This window comes from Eretmochelys imbricata, chromosome 7, assembly GCF_965152235.1.
Source record: "Eretmochelys imbricata isolate rEreImb1 chromosome 7, rEreImb1.hap1, whole genome shotgun sequence".
NCBI classification, from domain to species: Eukaryota; Metazoa; Chordata; order Testudines; family Cheloniidae; genus Eretmochelys; species Eretmochelys imbricata.
The window spans coordinates 24,327,783-24,353,975 of NC_135578.1; the positions used below are offsets into that span (position 1 = coordinate 24,327,783).

General features: G+C 44.6%; 1 protein-coding gene across 3 annotated transcripts in view; it reads right to left on the reverse strand.

The window, feature by feature from the left end:
• The window catches only part of NCKIPSD (NCK interacting protein with SH3 domain), a 99,443-nt gene that overhangs the window by 26,375 nt on the left and 46,875 nt on the right, over positions 1-26,193 (reverse strand). For all 3 annotated transcript variants that reach the window (XM_077821749.1, XM_077821748.1, XM_077821750.1), the window contains 2 exons: positions 21,701-21,788; positions 18,552-19,180 (listed from right to left, as the gene is read on the reverse strand). In XM_077821749.1, coding sequence (XP_077677875.1) covers positions 18,552-19,180; positions 21,701-21,788 — 717 coding nt within the window. The remainder of the gene's footprint in view (positions 1-18,551; positions 19,181-21,700; positions 21,789-26,193) is intronic.

A 26,193-nucleotide genomic window follows, 5' to 3' on the forward strand; every position in this document is an offset into this window, starting at 1 on the left:
CACACCACCCACTTGGTTGTATTATTCTCAGTGTACAAATCCAATGCCATAAGAATAAGATCACCTTCCTCCTAGATGCAGGTACTAAGCACATGAGATGTCTAAGCACATGGGTGGGCACCCTCTGAACTGAACAGGATAAATGCAGACTGCCAGGCCAAGAGCAGTAAGAGAAACTGCTCTGGCACTGGACGCATACCATACGACAACCTGGATTACTGGAGCCAGGTCAATCAGCAGTGTGCATAGTTCTACAAGTCACAGTTTTGTCCCACAAAATTGAAAGTTCAACCAGCAGTTTTTTGGATGTGATCCCACCAATACAGTCGTCATTTTTCCTGGACTCTGAACTGGCAGATTTTAATTTCACCTGCCAGTTTTGTCAATCATTAACAGATGAGTTCATATGAGTACAGCACTTTGAAGATGCTAAAGCTCAGTAAGTGTTAAGTATTAGGATTGCTGCCTTCTGGATTAACCTGTGCAGGAATCAATTCCTCTCAATTTGCTTAGGCTCTGCTTTTCTTTAAATAGCCAAGTGAGATGACAGTGCACCACAGCTTTATGAGTTTGTATGTAGTCATAAAGATCAGTAAATCTTACTTTCAGAGCAGATCTCTCTCTTAGATCACTACTATTAACGTGTCTGTAGCATTTCCCATGTGCAAAATGCTGCACGCACACACAAAACCCACAAGAAGGCTGAAACCTTGCCCTGAAGAGCTTACATGCTTGAGACAAAACAGAGAGATGGAAGGTAGGGGACAGATTAACAACTAAAGAGAAAGGTGGCCAGGTGACAGCCAGCCACATCCTAATAGAATTTTATATACCACTTTTTTTCTGTAAATGAAAGTTTACCCTACATCTTGGCTATAAGCTAACTAGTTTGCTGCGGCTATCATGGTAGAGGAGTGCCGTAGAGAGGGGTCTGAATGAGGAGAGGGTATTGTCTTTGACGATTAATTCAGGGAGAAGATTCTATGATAAAGGGGGAGCACTGAAGGTATTGAGATGTCCGAGAAGAAGTGGAGAATGGGTCAGGTTGGAAGGGTACAACACCAGAAGAGGTAAGAATAGACTATCAGAAGGGGAAAAATTATTCAGGGCCTTGAAGGCAAGAACAAGAAGCTTGAACTTGATGAAATGGAGGGAGGAAGCCAGAAGAGGTTCAAAGATGGAAGTGACCTGGTCAGATTGATGGGCCACATTGATGAGAGAAAGGAACAAAAGGGAGTGGTTTACGAGGGAGCAACAAATATTGCCCTTCTCTGTGCAATGAGAAAAGAGATCCCCCCCCACCATGTCGTCACTATTTAAATTTGGGAACAATTTATTTTTCATTACACATATGATACAATGCGCACCGGGCCACTGACTCAAGAGAGACAGGTGAGGCGAAGAACTGAATCTAGTCATAACTTCGTTTTTGCCACTTATGCAGCACCTCAGACAGTAAAACCTTTGAGAAGTAACTCTCATTAGAAACCACAGCAGCACAAATTCATATTAGAGAAGAGAGCAGAAATCTTTTTAAAATAAAGCACAAATGCAGCCCCGTTCATCTCAAAGCATGCACTGGTAGCTGCCATAAACACTTCAAAGCGTCAAAGAACGAGCTATTGCCAATGCAGCTGAAACCCAACAACCCTGAACTGAAAACTTAAGTGCAATGTTTAAGCTGTTTTAGAGAGACACTTGTTCATAATTTGCTTAGTGGAATTTGAGGTGTGAACTAATTAGGACTTTTTTTTACTACATAATTGAAGCACTGAATCAACATGTTCTTGTCGCTGTTAATTACACAATCTTTGTCAGGCTGAGATAATGAAGGAGGGAACGTGTTGGTTTAACTTTATCACAATCCACCGCATGCTCTTGAGAAAGGCATCTTGGGACACTGTGGAGGGAGGAGTGGCCAGCTAGATTACCAGCAGGCTGGTGTGAGACAGAGGGTGACTGTCAGAAACACAAAGCACAATCTGATTACAGCAACCATGCTAAACAGTGATTTAAATCACAGAATCAGAAGGTAGATGGAAGATACCTACTTGGTCACATCCTTCCCTTTGCAGGTTGGTTTCTTTCAGCACAAGCTCAGATGCTTTGGCTAGCCCATTTTCAAGTGTCCCAAGTGATGGAACTTCATTGGGAGACTACTCTACATCCAAGGGCCAGCCCCTGTGAGGGGGTTAACTGTGGCCAGTATCTTAGTAGGTGTCCAGAAATATGCAGGTCTGCTCTTACTAGAGTTCACAGTCAGGATGCCATTTTAAATCGTCTGCTTGTTTTGATGATTAACTGAGGCTCTTCTTGGGCTCTCAACACTCAAATCTATGCCTTTACAATCCCCCCTCCACAGGCTTTCCAATTCCAGTGAACATAAATTTGCTAATGGACATGAATAAGATCAATCTCCTAACAAAGTGCTCCAATCTGACTAATAGAACCATACAGTGTGCTGTCTTAATGGAATCTCAGCACCAGTCTCATCTCCCCCAGCCCCAGCAATGAGGTCTGGTCTCTGCTTATTAAGCAGCTTGGCAACTATTACAGCCCTGCAGACACTCCATGAGGTCATTTCCAGGAATCAGACTGTTACTTGGGAAGGCAGCGGACACCTTCAGTGAGTGGATGTAACTGTTTTCATAATGAAATTTACTTTTCATTTGTTTGTTGTTTTTAACAAAACAGCTGGTCCCCTCCAAATAGAAGGAGAACCATACACCACTGCAGGGCTTTCATTTCTGCTAAACAGAACAGGATTATTTTCAGAAACTTGTCTCTTGCCACCTCACTCCCACTGCTAACAAACAGATTGTCGATTCTGGTCTGCAAAGCTGTTCTTCCTGCTTCTTCCTCCTGTTTTTGTTCCTTTTCGACTTCCCCCTTCTCCCCAAGCCACCAGTTCTGGAAAATCACTGGTGCTTTGAGTACAAAAATCTTCCCAGAGACTCCCCTCCAGATCAGCATACAGCAGCTCTTCAGGAGACACACAAAAGGGACTCTCCTGTATTTCACTCTTTGCTATTATAACAAAGGCTGCCCTCCAGCCTTCATTTACAAGAGAGGGGTAAACCCCCTCAATAAGTAGCAGCTAATGCAGAGAAGAGCTAGTCTCCTCAACAGCTCTCCCCAGGAGACTCTAGTCCAGATTAACAGAGACACTTAATTTAATTTATTGAGCCAAACTCTCCAGGGTAACCTCTCTGAAAAAAACGCTTTCATTTAGGAGCGAGTTTTTCTCCCTGGCTGGGCATGTAATAATTAAAGAAATCTTCACTGGAAATATAATCCTGTTAGAGAGCAAGATTGTACTGCAGAGAGGCAGAGTCTGGTGCGTACAGATGTGCAAGTGTGTCACAGGGAGAGAAGAGAGGAGTTACTTGGCTTTCGACCACCACATTAGCTGCGCTTCAGTAACATCTTCCAGACTTCGCCTTTCAGGTGTTCCAGCCATCTATAGGCCAATAAACATTCACTCCACAGATTTATTCAGCAGCAGATTTCTCTGGCTGATGGCAACCCTTGATCAAGAACGGCAAATGAGAAGATGGTGTTCTTAAGGGGTCTGGCAATGACTTCTCCAAACCGGGCTACTTCTGTAGCAATTTATGAGCAAAAGGCCTCCTAAGCCCTAACAACTTTCAAAAAATATTCATGCCCTCTCTTAGTGAGATATTGCAAAAACCTTATTTGGCCTGTGCCAAGAACAAAGCTGCTGTACAAGTGCCTCTCAAGTGTTCACACTCCTGAGCTCCCCATGCTCCCGAACAAGCAAGGGGAACTAGCCTCCCTTACAAGTCTGCAAAAAGCTAAGGGCATGGCTATGCTTGCAAACTTAGAGTGCTTTGAGTTAAACCAGCCTTTGTAGAGTGCAGTAGGGAAAGCGCTGCAGTCTGTCCACACTGACAGCTGCAAGCACACTGGTGTGTCCACATTTGCAGCACTTGCAGCGGCATTGGGAGCAGTGCATTGTGGGCAGCTATCCCACAGAGAACCTCTTCCCATTCTGGCACTGTGGCTTGTGGGAAGGGGATGGGGGGGCATTCTGGGTTCTGTCCCAACGCCCCGTGATGCATCAGTTCACATCCCAGAAATCCCTCTGCTTCTGTCCACAATTGGTGCCATCTTTCAACTTTTTTGTACTGCACGCTCTATCTTCCCTTTCGGTCTGCGGGAATGGAGCCCGAACTGCTGAGGAATATGCTGATGAGTCTCGCCAGCATATCACGTTTGGCAGTCAAGTTACTCCTTAAGATCCAAAGTGACAGTGAGGACTCGGACGATAATATCGACTCGAATAACGCATACGATACAAGACTGCTTGTGACATTCATGGACATGCTCACCACCGTGGAATGCTGCTTTCGGGCTCGGGAAACAAGCACTGAGTGGTGGGATCACATCGTTATGCAAGTCTGGGATGACGAGCAGTGGCTGCAGAACTTTCAGATGAGAAAAGCCACTTTCATGGGACTGTGTGAGGAGCTCACCCCCACCCTGAAGCGCAAAGACACAAGATTGAGAGCTGCCCTCATGGTGGAGAAGCAGGTGGGTATTGCAATCTGGAAACTGGCAACTCCAGACAGCTACTGATCAGTCGCTAGCCAGTTTGGAGTGGGGAAGTCGACCGTTGGAATCATGTTGATGCAAGTTTGCAGGGCCATTAATCACATCCTGCTCAGCAGAACCGTGACTCTGGGTAACATGCACGACATTGTGGCTGGCTTTGCACAAATGGGTTTCCCTAACTGTGGAGGGGCAACAGATGGGATGCATATTCCAATTTTGGCACCAGCCCACCTAGCCTCCAAGTACGTTAATCAGAAGGACTATTTCTCTATGGTTCTCCAGGCGCTTGTGGATCACTGTGTGTGTTTCATTGACATTAACGCAGGCTGGCCTGGAAAGGTGCATGACGCATGTATCTTTCGGAACACTGGCCTGTTCAGGAAGCTGCAATCTGGGACTTTTTTCCCAGACCAGAAGATAACTGTAGGGGAAGTTGAAATGTCCATTGTGATCCTTGGAGACCCCGCTTACCCTTTAATGCTGTGGCTCATGAAACCCTACATAGGGAGCCTTAACAGCAGCAAGGAGCGGTTCAACAACAGGCTGAGCCAGTGCAGAATGGCTGTGGAGTGTGCTTTTGGCCATTTAAAGGGCCGCTGGCGTTCTCCGTATGGGAAGCTGGACCTGGCCGATAACAGCATCCCCGCGGTTATATCCGCCTTCTATACCTTCCATAACATTTGTGAAGGGAATGAAAGATTCACTCAGACATGGAACTCAGACGTTCAACACCTGAAGGCTGAATCTGAACAGACAGAGAGCAGGGCTATTAGAGGGGCCCAGCGTGGGGCTGCAAGGATTAGGGATGCCTTGAGGGAGCAATTTGAGGCTGAAAGCCACCAGTAATGTCTGGTGCCCTGCACGGGAGTAAAGTCCAGCAGTTCCAATGTTAGTAGGAATCGGTGTTTGCTACGTATGATACACTGACTTGCAGTGCCTGTTGCTTTCCTGGGCTAAGGTATCTTTTACGTTATGCAATAATAAAGAATGTTTTCAAAGCAAAAAAAATCCATTTAATGAAAAGAAAATGCATTTATTGAAAACAACTGCTTGGGAAACACAAAGGGCAAGAGGGTGGGGTGGGGAACGGTACAATCACAGGTTTGTGTATGTCCTGTTATCATACTCAGCCTTCCTGTTTGGAGTGCTGTGCAGTGAGTGCTGCACTTCAGGATGGCTATACTGCATGGTGATGGGGGTTGAGTGCAGTGGGTAAGGGTCGTAGTTTGCAGGGCTGGGTGATGAAGCTACAGGTCTTGGAGGCAGCTGGCGGCGATAAAAACCCAGGATGTTGGGGAAAGTGGGTTGGAGGTGACATGAGGGCACAAGAGTTTTGGGACAAGGGCTGCAGTAGTGCTCCGCCTGCATGGCTACGAGCACCTGGATTGAGTCCACTTGGCACTCCATGATGCTTATCAGCCGCTCTGTGTTTTGATGCCGGCAATCCGCATTTTGCTGGTGGACCCTCCTTTCACTCTCCTGCTACTCCTGCACTTTTTGATTTTCATTAAGGAAGTGCTGCATGATTTCATGCAGCATGTCCTCTTTGCTTCTACGTGGCCTCTTCCTGATTCTTTGCAGCCTCTCAGTTGGTGATAACACGGACGGCTGAGATCTGAAGGTTGCAACTGTAAAGGCAAAATGCAACACTTAACAGAGGCAGCATTGTTCACAACAGATAGAGCAATGATTCCTGTGTACTTAAGGAGGGCAAGCACAGTCTACACAATAGCATAATTTGCCAGTCCTAAAGCAAGCACACAACCCCCAGGAGCCCCAAAATGGTGAGTAAGCACAGGGTCAAGGGGGACTGATTCTTTCATGGCTGTTCTGTCCTCTGGGTTTCTGTGCCTTGGGGAGAGCCAACAACTGCAAGGGACCCCTATACTCACTGTCCCCACATTTTCCACAGGACTTCGTCCTGGAATATCTCTCGCTGCTGAGGGTGACCTAGGAAACAAGGGAGGGTCTTCTACTACAATGTGGCTTCCGCCCTGGCCCATATGCAGTTTGCCTGTGTGCAGCAATGGTCCGCCCCGGCCCCTCATGGAACAGACATGTTAGCCTGACTGGGACAAGGACCACAGTGGCTCTCCCATGAAACCTGCGCAAGCGCATTGCCCAAGTTCTGGATGAGACCTTTGAAGAGATCACTGAGGCAGATTACTGCCATGTGAGAGGGCACATCAATGCCCTATTCCTCATCTAGGCATGCATACAGCCCTAACCCTCCTCGCCACAAGAGCCCGCACCGAATAACTTCCTTCCCACAATAAAAGCCACTTACCGGAAGCCTCCTCTGGTGTTTGTCCTTCCGCAAGCACCGACCACCGCGACTGGCTGGGGTGTCTTCCTCCTCCTCAGCACCCTCACTCCCGCTTTCCTCCTCCTGCCTTGTTGGACTGTGCTCTGAAGTGTCCATGGTGGTACTCGGAGTGGAGGTGGGGTCGCCGCCAAGTATCGCGTCCAGCTTTTTGTAAAAACGGCAGGTCACAGGGGCAGCACCAGAGTGGCTGTTTGCCTCACGGGCTTTGTGGTAGGCATTCCGCAGCTCCTTCACTTTAACCCTGCACTGCAGTGCGTCCCAGTCATGGCCCCTTTCAATCATGCCCCTTGATATCTGCCAGAAGGTATTGTAATTCCTATGGCTGAAGCGCAGCTGGGACTGGACAGCTTCCTCCCCCCAAACACTGATGAGGTCCAGCACCTCGCCATTGTATCATACTGGGGATCGCCTGGCACATGGAGACATGGTCACCTGGAAAGATTCGCTGAGAGCACTGCACACCTGGCTGAACAAACGGGAAGGGGATTTTCAAAATTCCCAGAGAATTTAAAGGGCGGGTATGACGGTTGGTCACCTGAGTGCAGGGCAGTAGAGTTCAAAGTGATGACCAGAGTGGATAGAGCAGGCATTGTGGGACACTTCTGGAGGCCGATCAGAGGGCACTAACAGACCAGGGTGTCCACACTGGCGCCACAGCACTCCAGTAGGGGTGCATCAAACTTTATTCCACTCACCGAGGTGGAGTACCAGGAGCACTCTAGCCGCGGAGTCAGAGGGCTCTACGTGCCTCGCTAGTGTGGATGTGTTGAGAGTTAGAGCGCATTAGACTGCTTTAATGCTCTCTAACTCACAAGCGTAACCATGCCCTAAATGTGTACAGAGTGGAAAAAATTTTTCAACAAGACAGAAATGTCATTTGTTTTAAGCAATATGGAATTACAGAAGGAAACTGCGTTCAGTGCAAAGGGCAGATTGCTTCCAGAAGCAGCAGTACTGGGCAGAGGTGGAGCAACAGTTTGACAGTGTCAGCAATGAGATTTGCCACAGCTAGTTACAGAATGAAAGGTAGCAAAGTTCACATACATGCACTAAATGCATCATAATCCAGTGCCTGCAAGAATCCATCGGATGTTAATGGATTTACACACTGGTCCTTGTGACCCAGGGACCTCTTGGTGCCAACTGGCAGGGTGCACAGTGTTACAGGGATCCCCTCATTCTGGTCTCTAAATAAGTTGGTCAATGGGTGACATGCGAGGTCTGCACTGAAAGCCTGTTTCACACTGTTCATCATAATCATTGCTAGAGGTATGTGTGGATAATATGTAAGAAGTTATGCATACACCCTGATAATTATGCTCTTAAGGTATGCCAGCTGGGGCTGGCCACCAGAAGGTGATAGGTTTCTTTAAGGCAGGAGATGCTTACCTAGCTACATGTAAACTACGTACTATATACTTTACAATAGATGCCTGTTTACAGACAGAGCAAAATGCTAATCAAGAGATTGCAAAGTCTTCAGGAGAGATGCTCTGAAGGACATAAATAAGCAGCATAGGATACCCAATTTTACGAGTGAAGACAATGGAGGTTAGAACTACAGTAAAATCTGCCAGGAGCGACCTCTAATGGGAGTTAGAAAAGTGATTGCTTGTAACAGAGGTGGTCTCTCTGCGAAGGTTTGCACACCACAGCATAGTGATGTTCTGTGGCCTCTGCAAGTAGTCACTTGTGACAAGTGGTCTCTCTTCAGAGGTGATCTCTAAGACAGGTTTTACTGTATATCTGGGGGTGCAGAAGTATACACAGGTATCCTTCACCTAGAGACAAGCAGCCTATTGGCTTGTCTTATGAACTGCGCATCACAGCCAGTCTTGCTGTTTAATGCTGGGAGAGAAACTTTGGTGAGCTGACTTATGAGACAGGCAAATGAATATCTTGTTAGTTAACACTTTAGCTGGAGCCTAAACTTATGTACCCATTTGTTTCCAATTTCCATTAATTCTACTTGCTTCTTCTCAAATCTCTATTTATACTTCTTTTCACTATAAACAAATTTTAAGTGCTGTAAGCTGAACTGAGAGGTGATCCTGAAGTGCAACTGGTAAACTGAGGTGTTCCATTCATTTAGGAACAGCAGATTGGTGAATTCTGAGAGTGTCCAGTGGAACAAGTTCTGACACTCCAGGGGGTTGCTTGGAGCATGCCTGTTGCTGACGTGTGCAGGCTGTGTCCAAACAGGGTTCTAATGTAGTCTGGCCTTCCAGAAAGCATAGGGTCAAACCAAAATATCAGCTAGCTGTAAGCATGACTGGTCTAACATGGCTTGTGCCAATCCATGCTGGCCATCCCACTTAGGTTAGAACTCCTTTGACCAAAGTAGAGCTTACAGTACAGTCAACAGATTTAAAGCTTGATTTTAATGGAAGTGCAGATTGATTCCGACTCCCATGTCGTAAGTGGAACATTGTGACACTGCAATTTTACAGGAGGCATAGATTAAACTTCTTCCAGAAGAAAAATGTAATGCACATTAGAAGGAAAAAATTAAACTACTCCTACATCTTATAGGGTTTTAAGGTGACTAATCCCACAGACAGAGCATCACTGCAGACAGCTCAGTGAAGACTGTTCAAAAAAGCAAACAAGATACTAGGATGGGTGAGGAATGGCATGGAGAAAAATATTATAATGCCATTATGTAATTTAATGATGCAGGCTCAACTGGAATACTGCGTGCAGTACTGGTCACGCCATCTAAAAAAGATGTTGCAGAATTAGAGGTGGCTCAGAGAAGGGCAACGAGAATGATTAGGGACTTGGAAAAACTCTCACAGGAAGAGATAGAAGATCGCAATTGTTTGCCTGAGAAAGGAGATGAATAATAGAGGACATGATAAAAGTATATAAAATAATGAATTGTCAAGAGACGGTACATCAGGAGCTTCTGTTCTTGTAGTGACAGGGAGAATAAGTAGATATTAAATGAAATTAAAAAGATGTCAAATTCAAAACTGATAAAAGGAAACATTTTTTCACACAATGTGTAGGCAGACTGTGTAACTAGCTGTCACGTAACATGATAAATCACAGAAATGTAGGGCTGTAAGGGACCTCTGAGGAGTTATCAAGTTCAACCCTCTGTGCTGAGGCAGGATCAAGTAACCTTGACCATCCCTGACAGATGTCTGTCCAACCTGTTCTTAAAACACCTCCAATGCTAGGGATTACACAATTTCCCTCAGAAGCCTATTCCAGTGCTTAACTACCCTTAGAGTTAGAAAGTTTTTCCTAATATCTAGCCTAAACCTCCCTTGCTGCAGATAAGCAGTCCTACCTTCAGTGGACATGGAAAACAATTGATCACAGTCCTCTTTATAACAGCCCTTAATGTATTTGAAGACTATTTAGTACCCCGCTTCCCAGTCTTCTTTGTTCAAGACTAAACATACCCAGTTTTAAAAAAATTTCTTAACAGGTCAGGTTTTTGAAATCTTATTTTTGTTGTACTCCTCTGGACTCTCTCCAATTTATCCATATCTTTCCTAAAATGTGGTGCTGAGAACTGGACACAGTACTCCAGCTGAGGCCTCACCAGTGCTGAATGGAGCAGGCTAACAACCTCTTGTGTGTTTCACATGATACTCCTGTTAATACATCCCAAAATGTCATTAGCTTTTTTTTTTGCAACTTGCACCACACTGTTAGCTCACATTCAATTTGTGATCCATTATAACCCCCAGATACTTTTTAGCAGTACTACCACCTAGCCAGTTATGCCCCTTTTTGTATTTGTGCATTTGATTTTTCCTTGCTAAGTGCAGTACTTTGCATTTGGTCTTTATCAAATTTCATCATGTTGATTTCAGACCCATTTTTCAATTTGTCAAGGTCGTTTTGAATTCCAATCCTGTCCTCCCCAAGTGCCTGAACATCTCCCAGAATGGTGTAATCTACAAATTTTATAAGCATATTCTCTACTCCATTATCCAAGTCATTAATTAAAATATTGCATAATATTCAGACCCAGGACTAGCCCCTGCAGTAGTCCACTAGACACACACTCCCACTTTGACAATGAACTACTGATAGCTACTCTGAGTATAGAGTTGCAACCAGTTACGCACCCACCTTATAGTAATTTCATCTAGACCACATTTCCCTGGTTTGCTTATGAGAATGTCATGTGGGACTGTGTCAAAAGCCATACTAAAAGGTCAAGAACTTTGCCAGATTTAAAAAGGGACTAGTGGACATTTATATGGATAACAAGAATAACCAGAACTGTTCTAGTTAGTGCTAACACAACCTTTGGAAGGGTATTAAACCTCAGGGTTTAAGCCAATTCTGACTACTGGAGACCAGGATAAGCCCTAACATGGGGAGCAGATTATCCCCCTCTACCCACTGGGATTCTCACACCTTCCTCTCAGGTATCTGGTTCTGGCTACCATCAGACACAGGACACTGGACGAGATGGACTTCTGGTCTGATAAAGTGTGGCAATTCCTATGCTTCTGAAGACTTCATGCAGAAAACAAAGAGTTAGGTTTTTACCCCTATTAGATGTTATCTTGTTCACCCCCACAATCCACCCACTAAATGCAGAATTGTCCTTACAAAGCATTTGAGGGCTTTGTCTAGTCTATTTTTAGATTATTCAAGCAGTGCAGCACCTGAACTGGAGTTACACCATTTAAAATATATGGAATAGACAATTTTTCTTGTCTGATATTCAGCTCAATAAATTCTCAGACCAACTCCTCCAATTCCTGAGACATTTGTGTTCCTATGCATGCCAATTCCAATATATCTTTCCAATAGACATTGCAGCAAATACTTTTGTAAAAGCAAGATTTTTCATTTTCCTTCATTCTCATCACCTATTAACTGTATAATTCATTAATAAAGGAGGCAGGGACAAGAGGAGAGTGACCATAGCCTAGACAACGTCAATGATTGCTTGGAGAAGCCACTTTGGGAAACCTGACTCACAGCAGCAAATCTCCCTAAGGAAAACATTCTGTCTTGACGTCATTTTATAATGGGAGGGCCTCTAGATATCCTGAGCACACAGTGGTTGGTTAGTTCTGCTTCCCCTTTTTAAGGGTTTGATGGGGAACTATGGCTCATTAGCAATCTGAGCTCACACTTTTAGAAGTTATTCCCATTACGAAGTGAGCATCAGACACCCACAAGACTAACTTAGGGGAAATGAAATGTCAGAGGCACAAGAGGTCATTTCCTCCTCCTAGATCAGTGCATTGCACCGGGTTCTACAGAAGAGGAGCACTATAAATGAATGGAAAATACCACAAGCAATTCAATCTTCAGAAGAGCATGCTGGGAATAAGCTGGAGGTAACAGTCTAAAATTGATTTAGTAAACCAGTGATTTGACTTCAAATTAAAACTAGAAGAATAGAAGAAAGGGCACAACTAATTAAAGAATGTAATACAAAGCTTGAAATGAGCATAAGATTTACTATGGAGTATACTGATGCTTTAATCAATGATGTCTCACTTCACTTAAAAAAAATACAGAATACCCCCATGGATAAGTGTTTGTACTGTATGAAATGAAAGGAGAGGATCCAAAGAGTGTTATGAAGTGTTTTTAAAAATATGCCCTTGACTTAAAGCTGAAAACAGCCACAACTCTGTACATTGTGTCAGTTTGTAAATAAAATCCCCTTGGGAACATGGAATGATTTGGTATGATCAAGGACATAAGCATATAATGATAATTATTTTTGGACTCATCCACATGCAAAAGTTGTATTGTTTTAACTATATTGGTATAATGCAAGCAGTACAACCCCCCCACCCCAGTGTGGCTGGGGTTATACCAGTACAAAGTTGCCAGTCCTACACGGTAACGTGAATAAGCTCTACCAATATAAGGGGCCTCTGTACCAGTATAATTACGTCACACTAGGAGATGTACTGGCATAACTATTTTGGTTAAACATCCTCCTCCTAACCAAAATAGTTATACTAGTACAAAAACCGTGTGTGTAGACCAGGCCTTGGTGTCTACCCTCAGACAAATACTGCTGAAGATGTACTGATAGACTACATTTCTCTGGACAGGGGCAGTCTCTTTTGTTCCTTGTACAGTCCAAGTACAAAATGCAAATACATTGCCCCCTCCCCCCCCAGTGAATTACAAAACGTAATCCCATGTTTCTCTGATATGGCGACAGCTATAAGACAGAAGAGGGATCCTACTTTCAGGAACTTGGTACACAGTTTTCACTCTCACAACTCACAAAGTTGGAGATTCTTTGCAGAAATTGGAAAAAATAAATCTGTTTTCTCAGAGCATGATAAAGCTCAAGCTATTTTTAGAGGGCTGTTCAGGGTCCGAGGGAAAGGAAACTGAGCAAGAATTCACACAGTTTGGGCCAAATCCAGAACATCTGCATGATACATCAGTTACAAATTATTTCTGAATCTAGATCAGACAGTAAGTATATTATTACTGAGTTTGAAAGCAATTACCTGATTGGTTATGGCCACAAAAATGTGAGCTGTTATGATTACTTACGGGTGATCTTTTCAATGCAGATAATTAACTGGATTATTATTTGATCTAAATTTTGAATACCAGGAGTTTTGCAAATCTGAACATCTCTGAACAATTCACTGTAATTTTGCCATCAACACTGGAACTCTGATCTTAGATGTTTATAGGGAATGTACTCCTTGCATTTAACAAGTGGGAGCTGAAACTTCTTATCCCTCCATTCAAAGGTAATGGCTGCCTAGACATTTGTCTGTTTCAATGACTACTGCAAGATGCAGTCTTCTTTTATTTTTGTCTGTGCATGTATGTAATCGAGTGAGGTGGTGAAGGCTTGGTATTAGTTTATTAGGCATGAGTTCACGATGGTGGTATTACTCAAGGAGGCTTGGGAACGATTCCCTAAATGGGTCAAAAAGAGGGCTGAAGAATGTATTGTGGAACAGCCCAGTATAGAGAGCAATAGAGAAACTTTGTCTTGGGGAAACTATTTGAACCTTTATGGTCCTGATGGGAAGACCAACCAAAGAGTCTAAAAGGTGCAAAGTAAGTTTAGTGTATTCTGTGGTCAAAAAAAGGTGCTTAATTGTTACATCCACTTATGTTGCGTAACTATGCACACACTTACCCCTACACAGTAATTCTAACACGGTTGGAGAAAAATGAGTTTATGCACAGAAATTCTTTATAAACATCTGTTCATTACTCATGGTTCTATTTTCCTCCATTTACAGATGTTGCATTAATATTTGTTCCACTACTTGCAGAAAATAACTGCCACTTTTTAAAAAGGATCTGTACCACAATAACTTCTTCTCCAGTCCTGTGCTACCTCCATGTTTTGAAAAATTCTCAGAGAACCAACTGTTAATGGCTCAAGTTCTTTGGCTAATTCTCTTATGATATTGGGATGCACAGTACCCAGGTCATATGACTAATATATTTACTTCTTCACCCCATTGCTAAGTTATCCCCCAGCTGCTACCCAGAACTAACGCACCAACTCCTGTATCTCCCCTACATAGGTACAGTATAGCAATGTTAATATTCCACTTATGCCCACCAAATCAGTCTCCATTATTTAGTACAAATCCCATCCCATTTTGCTTATTTTTCATTATTTCTCTAATATTTCTCAGTTATTCACCACCTGCTTAATGTTCACCAGTCGAGCTAAGCAAAAGTTTTGCCTCTGCCCTTTCCTATCTAGGTTTAACACACCTGCTAACCAGCCCCACAAATTCTGATCTTAGGGTACCCTCTCTGCTTTAGTTGAGCCAGTCTAATCCCAAAGTCAGACCTCATCAGAAAAAGCCTCAGTGCATCTCAAGCCTTCCTGAATCTCACACATTCGTTTCTAACGCATTTCCTTCAGTTTTTCACTCATATTGGGCACCATAAAACTCTTGGATCTTTTCAGTTGACCAAACCGATTTTCAGTTCTCTTCCTGGATACTGAAAGTCATTCTTGCGCCTATCAGGTCCCAACTCCCTCATGTTTTAGGCTTCTACATAAAGAATTTGGGCATTTCTACGTAAGTAGATCCACCACCCGGGAGGCAACATGCTCTCCAGTGGCCTGTGTCTGGTCACACAGGGCCCAAACATTGAATGACTAATCAGCAATGCTTGTTGAACCTTCCGTGTTGGCAGTTCCCTTTGCTTGCTTTGTCCTCACTAGTCGGGATACTTGTCCTCAGACTTGCCTCAATCTTATCCTCCCATTCACGGTTGGAAGAATGCTGAATTCAGCACTTCTGCTGAAAGTTTCCATGCATTTGAAAGATCCAGCAAAAGCCTGCAGACTTTAGGAAGAAGTGATCCAGTGGTGGGCAATGGGAAGGCTAATACAACACACTGGCAGCCACTAGTTCTCTCTCCTTCTTCCCTGTGGCAGTCACAGTGTGGGAATAAACTCCACGGAGAAATGCTCCAACACCACCTCCTTCTCCTCTAGGATAGTAGCCAGCTATACTTTTCAGAGTAACAGCCGTGTTAGTCTGTATTCGCAAAAAGAAAAGGAGTACTTGTGGCACCTTAGAGGCTAAACAATTTATTTGAGCATAAGCTTTCGTGAGCTACAGCTCACTTCATTGGAGGCATACCGTGGAAAGTGTAGAAGATCTTTTTATATACACACAAAGCATGAAAAAATACCTCCTCCCACCCCACTCTCCTGTTGGTAATAGCTTATCTAAAGTGATCACTCTCCTTACAATGTGTATGATAATCAAGGTGGGCCATTTCCAGCACAAATCCAGGTTTTCTCAACCACCCCCCCCCCCGCCACCACAAACCCACTCTCCTGCTGGTAATAGCTTATCTAAAGAACACAATGCGGAACACAACGCCATCCACAGCCTCAGAAACAACTCTGACATCATAATCAAAAAGGCTGACAAAGGAGGTGCTGTTGTCATCATGAATAGGTTGGAATATGAACAAGAGGCTGCTCGGCAGCTCTCCAACACCACTTTCTACAAGTCATTACCCTCTTATCCCACTGAGGGTTACCAAAAGAAACTACAGCATTTGCTCAAGAAACTCCCTGAAAAAGCACAAGATCAAATCCGCACAGACATACCCCTGGAACCCCGACCTGGGATATTCTATCTACTAACCAAGATCCATAAACCTGGAAATCCTGGGCGCCCCATCATCTCAGGCATTGGCACCCTGACAGCAGGCTGGTCTGCCTATGTAGACTCCCTCCTCAGGCCCTACGCTACCAGCACTCCCAGCTACCTTCGAGACACCACTGACTTCCTGAGGAAACTACAATCCATCGGTGATCTTCCTGATAACACCATCCTGGCCACTATGGATGTAGAAGCCCTCTACACCAACATTCCACACAAAGACGGACTACAAGCCGTCAAGAACACTATCCCCGATAATGTCACGGCTAACCTGGTGGCTGAACTTTGTGACTTTGTCCTTACCCATAACTATTTTACATTTGGGGACAATGTATATCTTCAGATCAGCGGCACTGTTATGGGTACCCGCATGGCCCCACAGTATGCCAACATTTTTAAGGCTGACTTAGAACAACGCTTCCTCAGCTCTCATCCCCTAACGCCCCTACTCTACTTGCGCTATATTGATGACATCTTCATCATCTGGACCCATGGAAAAGAAGCCCTTGAGGAATTCCACCATGATTTCAACAATTTCCATCCCACCATCAACCTCAGCCTGGTCCAGTCCACACAAGAGATCCACTTCCTGGACACTACAGTGCTAATAAACGATGGTCACATAACCACCACCCTATACCGGAAACCTACTGATCGCTATTCCTACCTACATGCCTCCAGCTTTCACCCTGACCACACCACACGATCCATCGTCTACAGCCAAGCTCTGCGATACAACCGCATTTGCTCCAACCCCTCAGACAGAGACAAACACCTACAAGATCTCTATCAAGCATTCTTACAACTACAATACCCACCTGCGGAAGTGAAGAAACAGATTGATAGAGCCAGAAGAGTTCCCAGAAGTCACCTACTACAGGACAGGCCTAACAAAGAAAATAACAGAACGCCACTAGCCGTCACCTTCAGCCCCCAACTAAAACCCCTCCAACGCATTATTAAGGATCTACAACCTATCCTGAAGGATGATCCAACACTCTCACAAATCTTGGGAGACAGGCCAGTCCTTGCCTACAGACAGTCCCCCAACCTGAAGCAAATACTCACCAGCAACCACATACCACACAACAGAACCACTAACCCAGGAACCTATCCTTGCAACAAAGCCTGTTGCCAACTGTGCCCACATATCTATTCAGGGGACACCATCACAGGGCCTAATAACATCAGCCACACTATCAGAGGCTCATTCACCTGCACATCCACCAATGTGATATATGCCATCATGTGCCAGCAATGCCCCTCTGCCATGTACGTTGGTCAAACTGGACAGCCTCTACGTAAAAGAATAAATGGACACAAATCAGATGTCAAGAATTATAACATTCATAAACCACTCGGAGAACACTTCAATCTCTCTGGTCACGCGATTACTGACATGAAAGTTGCTATATTACAACAAAAAAACTTCAAATCCAGACTCCAGCGAGAAACTGTTGAATTGGAATTCATTTGCAAATTGGATACAATTAACTTAGGCTTGAATAGAGACTGGGAGTGGCTAAGTCATTATGCAAGGTAACCTATTTCCCCCTGTTTTCCTAACCCGCCCCCTCCCCCCACCCTTCCTCAGACGTTCTTGTTAAACCCTGGATTTGTGCTGGAAATGGCCCACCTGGATTATCATACACATTGTAAGGAGAGTGGTCACTTTAGATAAGCTATTACCAGCAGGAGAGTGGGGTGGGAGGAGGTATTTTTTCATGCTTTGTGTGTATATAAAAAGATCTTCTACACTTTCCACAGTATGCATCCGATGAAGTGAGCTGTAGCTCACGAAAGCTTATGCTCAAATAAATTGGTTAGTCTCTAAGGTGCCACAAGTACTCCTCTTCTTTCAGCTATACTTTGTCCATATATAGCCATCCCCGACTTCATAAAGAAACGGGACCAAAGTATAATCCCCCAGAGTGCATTGGATCCTGCTGTATTTGTGCCCATTGAAGTCTTACTACTAGCATTACCCTCTGGATCTAGAAATTCTACTATCCCCCACAGCTCCTACCAACTAACCTGTTCGCTGTTAGTTTTACAGGACCCAAGCTGTTAATCCTGGCTCTCCCCCACCCCCTCATATGTAGTCTCCTGTAATGCCCAGCTCCCCTCCAGTCCACACACAGTGCTTCTACAACCCAAGCTGATCACCAAACAGCTCGACACCAGCTTCTTCTTTTCATTCACTTATTCCCGCAAAGAGTCAGTTCTTAATTTCATAGCCCATCTGGAATAATACCCTGCACAATGTACCAGACTGCCATTTCTCTGCTTGTTGCTAGCTAAGCCTACTTGGATTTTTTTCCCCCCCTAACTCACTCATTCCTCTATGATAGCCCATCACCTACGCTCTCTCACTCATCTTATTTTAATTTGGACTCTTCTTTCCTCACTTGGGTTGGCCTCTGAGCTCCAGGAGCAAAATGCAGATTACTACTTCAATCACATTTTAATATTTTTGCCCAGTCCCTGTATGGTGCCCTCTTGCCAGAGCTTAGCATTTCCTTTACCTTATTTTCCACCAATGAGATGAGGATCTGCTCCATGACGTTACTGGTTGCTGGGATGGAGCTCTGAATGTGGCCAATCACTACACCGATAGCAACCCGTGACAGCTCATAGCTGAGGTGGGTGTTCCTGCGCACCAGCTCGATCAGTTCCGCACCTATTGTCTCTGGCACAGACACTGCCTGGCTGCTGGATTCTGGCGCCAACTCCTCCAAAGCAACTGCCTTCTTATCATCAAGGCAAAGAGAGTTGAAGGCTTCTAAGCCCCCGGATGGAGCTAGAGCAGTCTTCTTGACTTGCAGATTCTTCTCCCCATCCATAGGGAGAGACCTCTGACCTGCTGTTTCAACAGGAGGTCCTGGGGCAGCCCTCTTGGGCTGTGGAGATTTGGTTGCACCACGCTTTGTTGAAGACCCATGCTTCAGGTGGGCTGAAGGACTAATATCCAAGCTGCGTGATATTGTGGTGTGGGCACTCCTGCTGGGGACAGGGGGAGGAGTGTTGGTGGGGCTGGAAGTGGCTGTTGGGAGACCTGTTTCAGATGCAGTGGAACCAGTGTACAAGGTATCCAGGGAAGTTGTGCTTATAGAGGAGGTACTGGAAACCGACCCAGAGGTGATTTCAACAGCATCTGAAAAGGAACAATTAAAAGGCCTTAGCAACAGCATCAAAGAAAAAGGGAAAAACAAATTGCTGCAGCAGAGTCTATTAAGAAGCTCATTGTGCATGCCACCAAAGCTCCTCTTCCTGGCTCGCTTATCTCAAAGCAAAATTGTATTAGGTCTCTCTTGAACACTCCAGTAAAATAAACTCTTAAGGAAGGGGAAGAAAGCTGTTCTGTGGAGATTCTCTTCAAAAGGCTCACTGTTTTACAGGAAAAACATAACTAGGAGAGAGGAGTCTCCCCCCCCCCCCCGCCCGGTTTAGACAATAACTTTTTTCCCCCAAACATACTGCATGTAGCCAGTACTTTGATTGACGTACTGAAAATTTCAAGGTACATAAGATTACTCATTGCAGCAAGCTTCTCCCTTCTTCTGTAAAGATCCTTCCCTGCAGCACTAACTGTATGCTCTGTTTGGCGTCAACAGCAAGAAAAAAAGCATTTGGCTGACAGGCTTGTGTAGTCCACTTTCTGCACTCTAGGTAATCTGATTATAAACCCATTAGCACATACCGCCCTTTCCCAGCCAATACAGGAGTACTTGCTAGAGTATATTTCTGAGTGTTTTGTCCTGTCTAGTTTCGGCTAACTCTAGCAATGGTACTTACACCACTTCTCTAGGGAAACTAGTCCACAATCTAATCAACCTTACTGCTAGGATGTTTTTCCTAACATCTAGCCTAAATTTTTCATTACTCAATTACTCATATACTTTGCCCCATAACTTGTAAAAATGGGGCTGGGGAAACTTTTACCCCACACCCAACCTCTCACAGCTTGGCCAGGAAGATAGTTACTTGGGCAAAAAGTGGCCTCAATCAGCTACTTTTTGTGAATCCCAAATGAAGATATTTGAGATCTGTAGGAGAGTAAAAGTACTGCTTTAGGAACAACTTGATTCCCAAGGTGAATTTATTCTGATTTTGCATGCTACATGAATGTTCACCCAGCCATTCACTGCTCCTTATTGACTCCAGCTTATCCATAGAAAATAATAATCTCCTTAGGCAACAATACCTTAGGCAACAGAGCGTCTCTTGGGCCAAAGGGCCAGTCACCTCTGGAAGAGCCTTTTGTTTTTTCTGCTGGACCCGGGTGATCTTTTGGTAATCTCACAATCTTACCCCCAAGTCAAAAGCCAGAACACTAGCTGCATATCCGTGGCTAAGAAGCCTGTCAATTGGCCTTCCACCCCTACGAATAAGGGAATAGTGGGATTGTCTACTTCAACTGTTCAGGCCAACGACATGTGAGGCTGAATAAGAGCACACATCTCCCATGGAGATCTCTACCATTCTTCATCTTCCTCCTGAAGATGATCATCCACATACTTCCAGTAGATTCAATGGAATAGATAATGGATTCAAGAAAATCATTCCCAAGGGTAGAAATTCTCACTACTGTAGTGTGGAATGGCTCAGTACCATGAAGCAGGTTGCTGCCTGTTCCAAATTTCAATGAACTGCCCAGAATGTGACAGATCTGTCCTGCACCCTGCAAGCTCATTTTACCCAATATTAACAAATCCTGGACTGAGTTTGGGGAGAACTAACATCATGACAATGTAACTGTATGAGCACAATGTAGCGCTGGGGCAATACACAACCACCACAACATGAATTGTATCACAACAAAATAACGTTCACTCCCCTCTCCTCTACCCCACAGGTCTAACTCCTAAAGGTCGCAAATTAATTTTTTTGCTTAGTGCTGGTCCAGTAGCACTCCAGTGATCAATACTGCAAGTTCTCACTCCCACCACAGCTACTGTACTTGCACTGCATGCACCTCTGATCTTCTCCTGGGTTAGGGGGTGAAGACACCATACTCCCGTCTTTTGCACAGGCAAGCCACCAACTATGCAAAAGTCTGACTGGTGTGGCCATTATATGAACAAAGAGTTAGATGGAGAGCTAGCAAAAAGCTTTTCCTTAACAGAGCAGTCATTGCATTAATAGTGAGTGCCCTCTGGTGATCTAATGGCATTATCACATCCAGATGGGGAAAAAAAAAAAAAATTCTCATGCTGCCTCGTTGAAAGATCCCTATGATACTCCTGAGAGAATAACTTATACAAGGACCCCAAAACACTGGTTATATCCTTATCACAACCAAGCAGAATATTCTAACGCTTCTTCTGCAAATGTTGTCTTCCCCCAAAATCCATCAGTTTAGGAAGTCCAGAAAACACCACGCCCAGCATCCAATGCGCCGAGTTGGTGGGAGAAGAAGCCACAGGTGCCAATCAGCCACAAATCATGCTTGAGGACCGAGGAAGGACATAGGGAAACAGTAGTCCCCAACACTGGAGTTTTAGGATTAAAATTGTGATGGAAATTTCAGCCCAACATCACCTGAGCAGAAATCCAAGAGATGCTTTTCTGAGCCAGAATTGCTGCTACCATTACACATCTTCCTATATTTTAGTTCAGTGTTGTCTGCCTCTTGCCCAACATGTGTATAAAAACCCCAAAAGCTTTTCCTTACTTCTATTGGGTGCTTCCATCTGCGCATTCTTGCGTTTCTCTGGTGGTGGGGGTGTTACAGGAGCAGCACGTCGGGGCTGTGGCGGGATCTAAAAGGGAACATTTTAGAGCAATCAAAGGAGGCTGACAATCAAGATACACTCCCTATTATAAACCTTTGTGTGTATGTGTGCACGCACGCGTGTGTGTGTTAATTTGTCCTTACATCTCTCTCATCATTCCATAAAGATATTAATAGGCGACTTCCTGCAAGAACAAAGAAGAAACTCCAAAACCTTGCTTTATTTCCTCTCCTTGACAGGAAAAGCAGCCCTTGTTTAATTGCTATGTTCAGCAGCACACAATATGTGTGTCAGAGACATGTCAAGCATTTACTCTTTTCTTATTCCAGATGCAATCCCACATGTTTACCATGACTTTACAGTGATCTCAACAGCCCCACAGAGGCAGCAAACAGTGTGCATATCTAAACACACTTTTGGAGAGATCCATTACATCAGCCACAAATATCCTTGCAGAAAGACAAAGCCAAGGACTGGAACTACGTAAATTCCTTCCTAATTCATACTTCCGTAGCAAATCTTATACAGAGAGTGAGAAACTAGGGCTAAAGTAGCTGTGTGTTGCCATAAACCCTGTGGTGTTCCCTGCTGTGAGAAGCTTCAACTAGAGAGCTTCACAAAACGCCCTACAGCTAGTACTTCCCACATAATTCTCTCTTCCTGGCAATGGTTGTGGGTGGAACAACAGTGAGTTCCCCAAGACTCCTGAGTTATCACCTTTTCTTATGGATACAGGAACCTCACCACGATTAATCATCTTTATTGCTTAGCGTTTGTATGACTGCAGTTTGCTCTACGTAGGACTATGATCCCAGACCACTGGGAAACTGCAGCCAGCATTGAAAATAGCAGCCAACTTAAGTGGCGTTTCCCTCCAGGAAGGGCATTGCAGCAGAACCCATTGAACTGCACAGGCTGATATCCATGTGGAAGCTAAAGGTGTGGTTCTGGACCTACAAAGATATATTGTTTGGGTCCTGACTGCCTGAAAGATGCCTCTATCCTCATGTGATATTGCAATGGCTGCACTCAGGAGGTGCTCACATTGGGACTTCTCGGATCAGATGGGAGGGACTAGTGCCAGTGGTCTCAATGAGGTGCACTAGACTCCAGCTTGGTCCCACAGAGCCCTGATGTGACAACACTGAGGCCATGCTACATTTCTTCCAGGCTTCCTCTTTAATGGTATTTGGGAGGGGAGGAGTTTATATTGATGGGCTGGGAAGAAGGTGGTCTTTTTTGACATACAGAAATTCAGTATCTTTTATAATGCCTGTAAACAGGCAAACAGGGTGGCCAAGAGTTCAAAATCACGAACCAGGCTCTCCAAAATAAGGAGATTTTAAGAGATAAGTTTTGGTTTCTTTTTTCTTAGCTTGTTTATGAGCCAACTGAGGACACATATTCAAGTTTTTCTCTGTAACCAGGAGGGCCAGAAACGTTTGTTCTAAATGAAACCTGAGATGCTCCCATAACAAGACTCCAGTAGATAGAGCTTTATGAAAATGTCGCAAGACTTGCAATGTAATTGTGAAAGTTGGCAACAAGAAAGTTGGCAATAAGAGCCCCAAATAGTATACAAAGCTCTAATGGGACTACAGTGGCAAAGGGCTAACCACAACTGGCCCCACCATGCTCCATCTGAATTGCAGCACTAGGAGCACATCCCCAGCAATATTAGCAGCTTCAAGAACACAAAGATAGACTTTCCAAGAAGAGCAATCTCCGAAGCCTAATAGTGACACCATTCTTAAAGAGACTGCTTCCCCCAGACAGATCACTGCAATGCACTCCACATAGGCTGCTCTACTTGGAAGTCCCAGCTGCCTGCTCAGTGATGTTTCATTTCACCTGTGCTCTGCAATCTGTGCTGGCTTCTTTTTTCTTTCTGGGTTCAATTAAGGTGTCAGCCTTACCCACTGAACAGTAAACTAATTAGGTTCTGGTTACTTCAGACACAACCTCTCTCCTCATACAACACAGTGAAAGTGGAGATCAAATGGAAGCACTCAAGCTTCTGCTTAAGTGAAAAGGGGGTTTTGATTTGGAAGCAGATTCTTCTCAGTGAAAGATTCTTGATTGTGGAATCTGCTTCCCCCCCCTTCAGTTCAGGGCCCTGATTTATTAAGATCCAGACCATGCTCCTGCAGGTTGAAGGCTTGTTTCTCAAGGCAGAACTGGCCAGAATCCAGCACCACACCTACTTGCCTTTAAGAAATTATTAGTCTTTGGCCCTAAGAGACTGCACAGCTGTGAGAGGCACAATTAGAACAGAGGAGGCCCCTGTAAAATGCTGGCAGAAGCCCCTCCCAGGCTCTTGTAAGTGCAGCTGGGCTAAAGTCAGCCCCATCTTTACAGCCATGAAGCCGCTTAGCTTAGCGCAATCACACATACATAAAAGTGGCAGGTTTTAGCAGCCTGCTTTAGTTAGTTTAGAAGATCAGCATGCCACTATTTGGGGGCAGCCAGGGAAAGGGCTCATTCTAGGACACTTCACTGGCTCCACTACCCTACCAAATTTGTCAAATATTTGACCTCTATTCTTATAGAGTTGTGTTTGTACAGCAGTCAAAGTGTCATAGAACATAATCTATACATGGAGCTCTGGAAATCCTTCCTGCCAAGAGGAGGCAAGATAAAAAACTTATTTCTGCAGAATCTAATCTTCATTTTAAGGATATCTTTAAAAATAAGCCTTGAGTCCTCACAGTTGTGAAGGGAATATGAGCAAGGCAGGGCCATCTTCCTGAACGCGCACAGAGAACACCCCGCACCTCTGCTGTTTGGCAAAGTTGTGAGCAGCAGCAGCGGTGCTGCGTGTTCTCTCTGCACACTGAGGAAGATGACCTGGCTGTGACGGATTCCTCCACCTTGATCACATTTGAAAGGCTTCCCTTCACAACTGTGAGTACTGGTAAATGGGCAGCAGAGTTTCCCGAATACCCCTTTAATTCTGAATAACTCAGTGAAACTGACCAAAATGCAATGCAGTGAAGGTGTCTATAATCCGGTGGATTCATATTGTCAATGGGTGGCAAAGCTGTGAACAGCAGCACAGGCAGGAGTCCAAATGAGAGGAGTCTGGAAGAGGGATAGAACAACAGATACTTCCCTTCTCACTCCCGTGCCCACTGGGCACCAAGAAGCTGAGTGGGTTAGGGCAGGCAGACCCACATCAACAGTCAAGATGACAGCCCCTTCCCTTCCAGCAGCCACTGAGAAGAGGCTGAGCTAGAGGCTTCAAATTGATCTGACACCTGCTATATGGAGACTTATACAAAAAAAATGCCTCTAGGCAGGGCCCAGGCAGACCCCTGTAAGAATCTCAGCTGGCTCCCTCTTCCCAGCAGCTGGGGGTGGTGGCTGGACTTCTCTGCAAGGGCAAGGGACTCCCAAAACCATTCATTCCTCACCCTTTCTGTGTCCATCACTTCCTTCCTTCCAGACACATGCAGGATTTTGCTCTGGCCAACGAAGGCAGGTGTGCTGCAAGAACTAATCAATGCTTCTTCAAGCACCACCTGGAGAAGGGAAGGGGGCACTGAATGGTGATACTCCTATCCCACAAGGGTGGGCAGTAAGAGATCAAGATTGGTCCCCAAACTCCAAAGCTCAAAGTTGTGCGGTCTCATTATTTTTAAACAAGTATAATATACTCCTTGAGAAAAAAACTTTGCTGGGATGGACACTACTGTATATAGCAAAGCCCTGAAGAGCAGGAGCACAATTAGTTTATGCTCTTCAGAGCTTTGGAAAGTAGCTTGCTGAGCATAAACAAACAGTGAGTTTTATAGCTTTTCCAGTTTCTAAGGCTTCAAGACTTCCCTATTGTGTCAGGTAGTCAAAATTAAATGGCAAAAAAACTTCATGAAAGGAGAGTTAAGGTTGCTTGGTGGTAGCTCGTGCCCTTCTAGAATGTTGAATTCAGCCACACTCAGACTTCTGAAAGACAGGAAATACAGAGTTAAAATAAACACCTATATAATCTTAATGCTGCCCCCTGGAGCTAGCAACAGCCACTGGGAATTGTCTGAACTGCAGCTGCCTCGACTGTGTTGGGTGTTGCTGTATTGAATGGCGGAGGAATAGGCTGAAGTAGATTGGAAGAGCAGTGACTGCGATATGAGAAGATCTGGGTCTAAGTCCCTCCTATGTGTGTTATCAAGAGAAGTGCATGTGTACCCTGAGGTTCCTGTCTGCATTATTTCAATACAGAATTGTGTAGGCTGTTGGTAGCAGGACACTGGGGCCTTCTTGCCATGGGTACTGGCAGTAGTGAGGTGGGATATGAGAGCAGACTGTGGAGTTAATGCTGGTTAGGTTCAGGTGGTACCCTGTGCGCAAGTGTGAAAGGATTATAAAAGGGTAGGAAGTGGTTCTTAAATGTTAAAAGTGTAGTATTCTGTCCAGAGAGTAGACTCAGTGTTTGAGG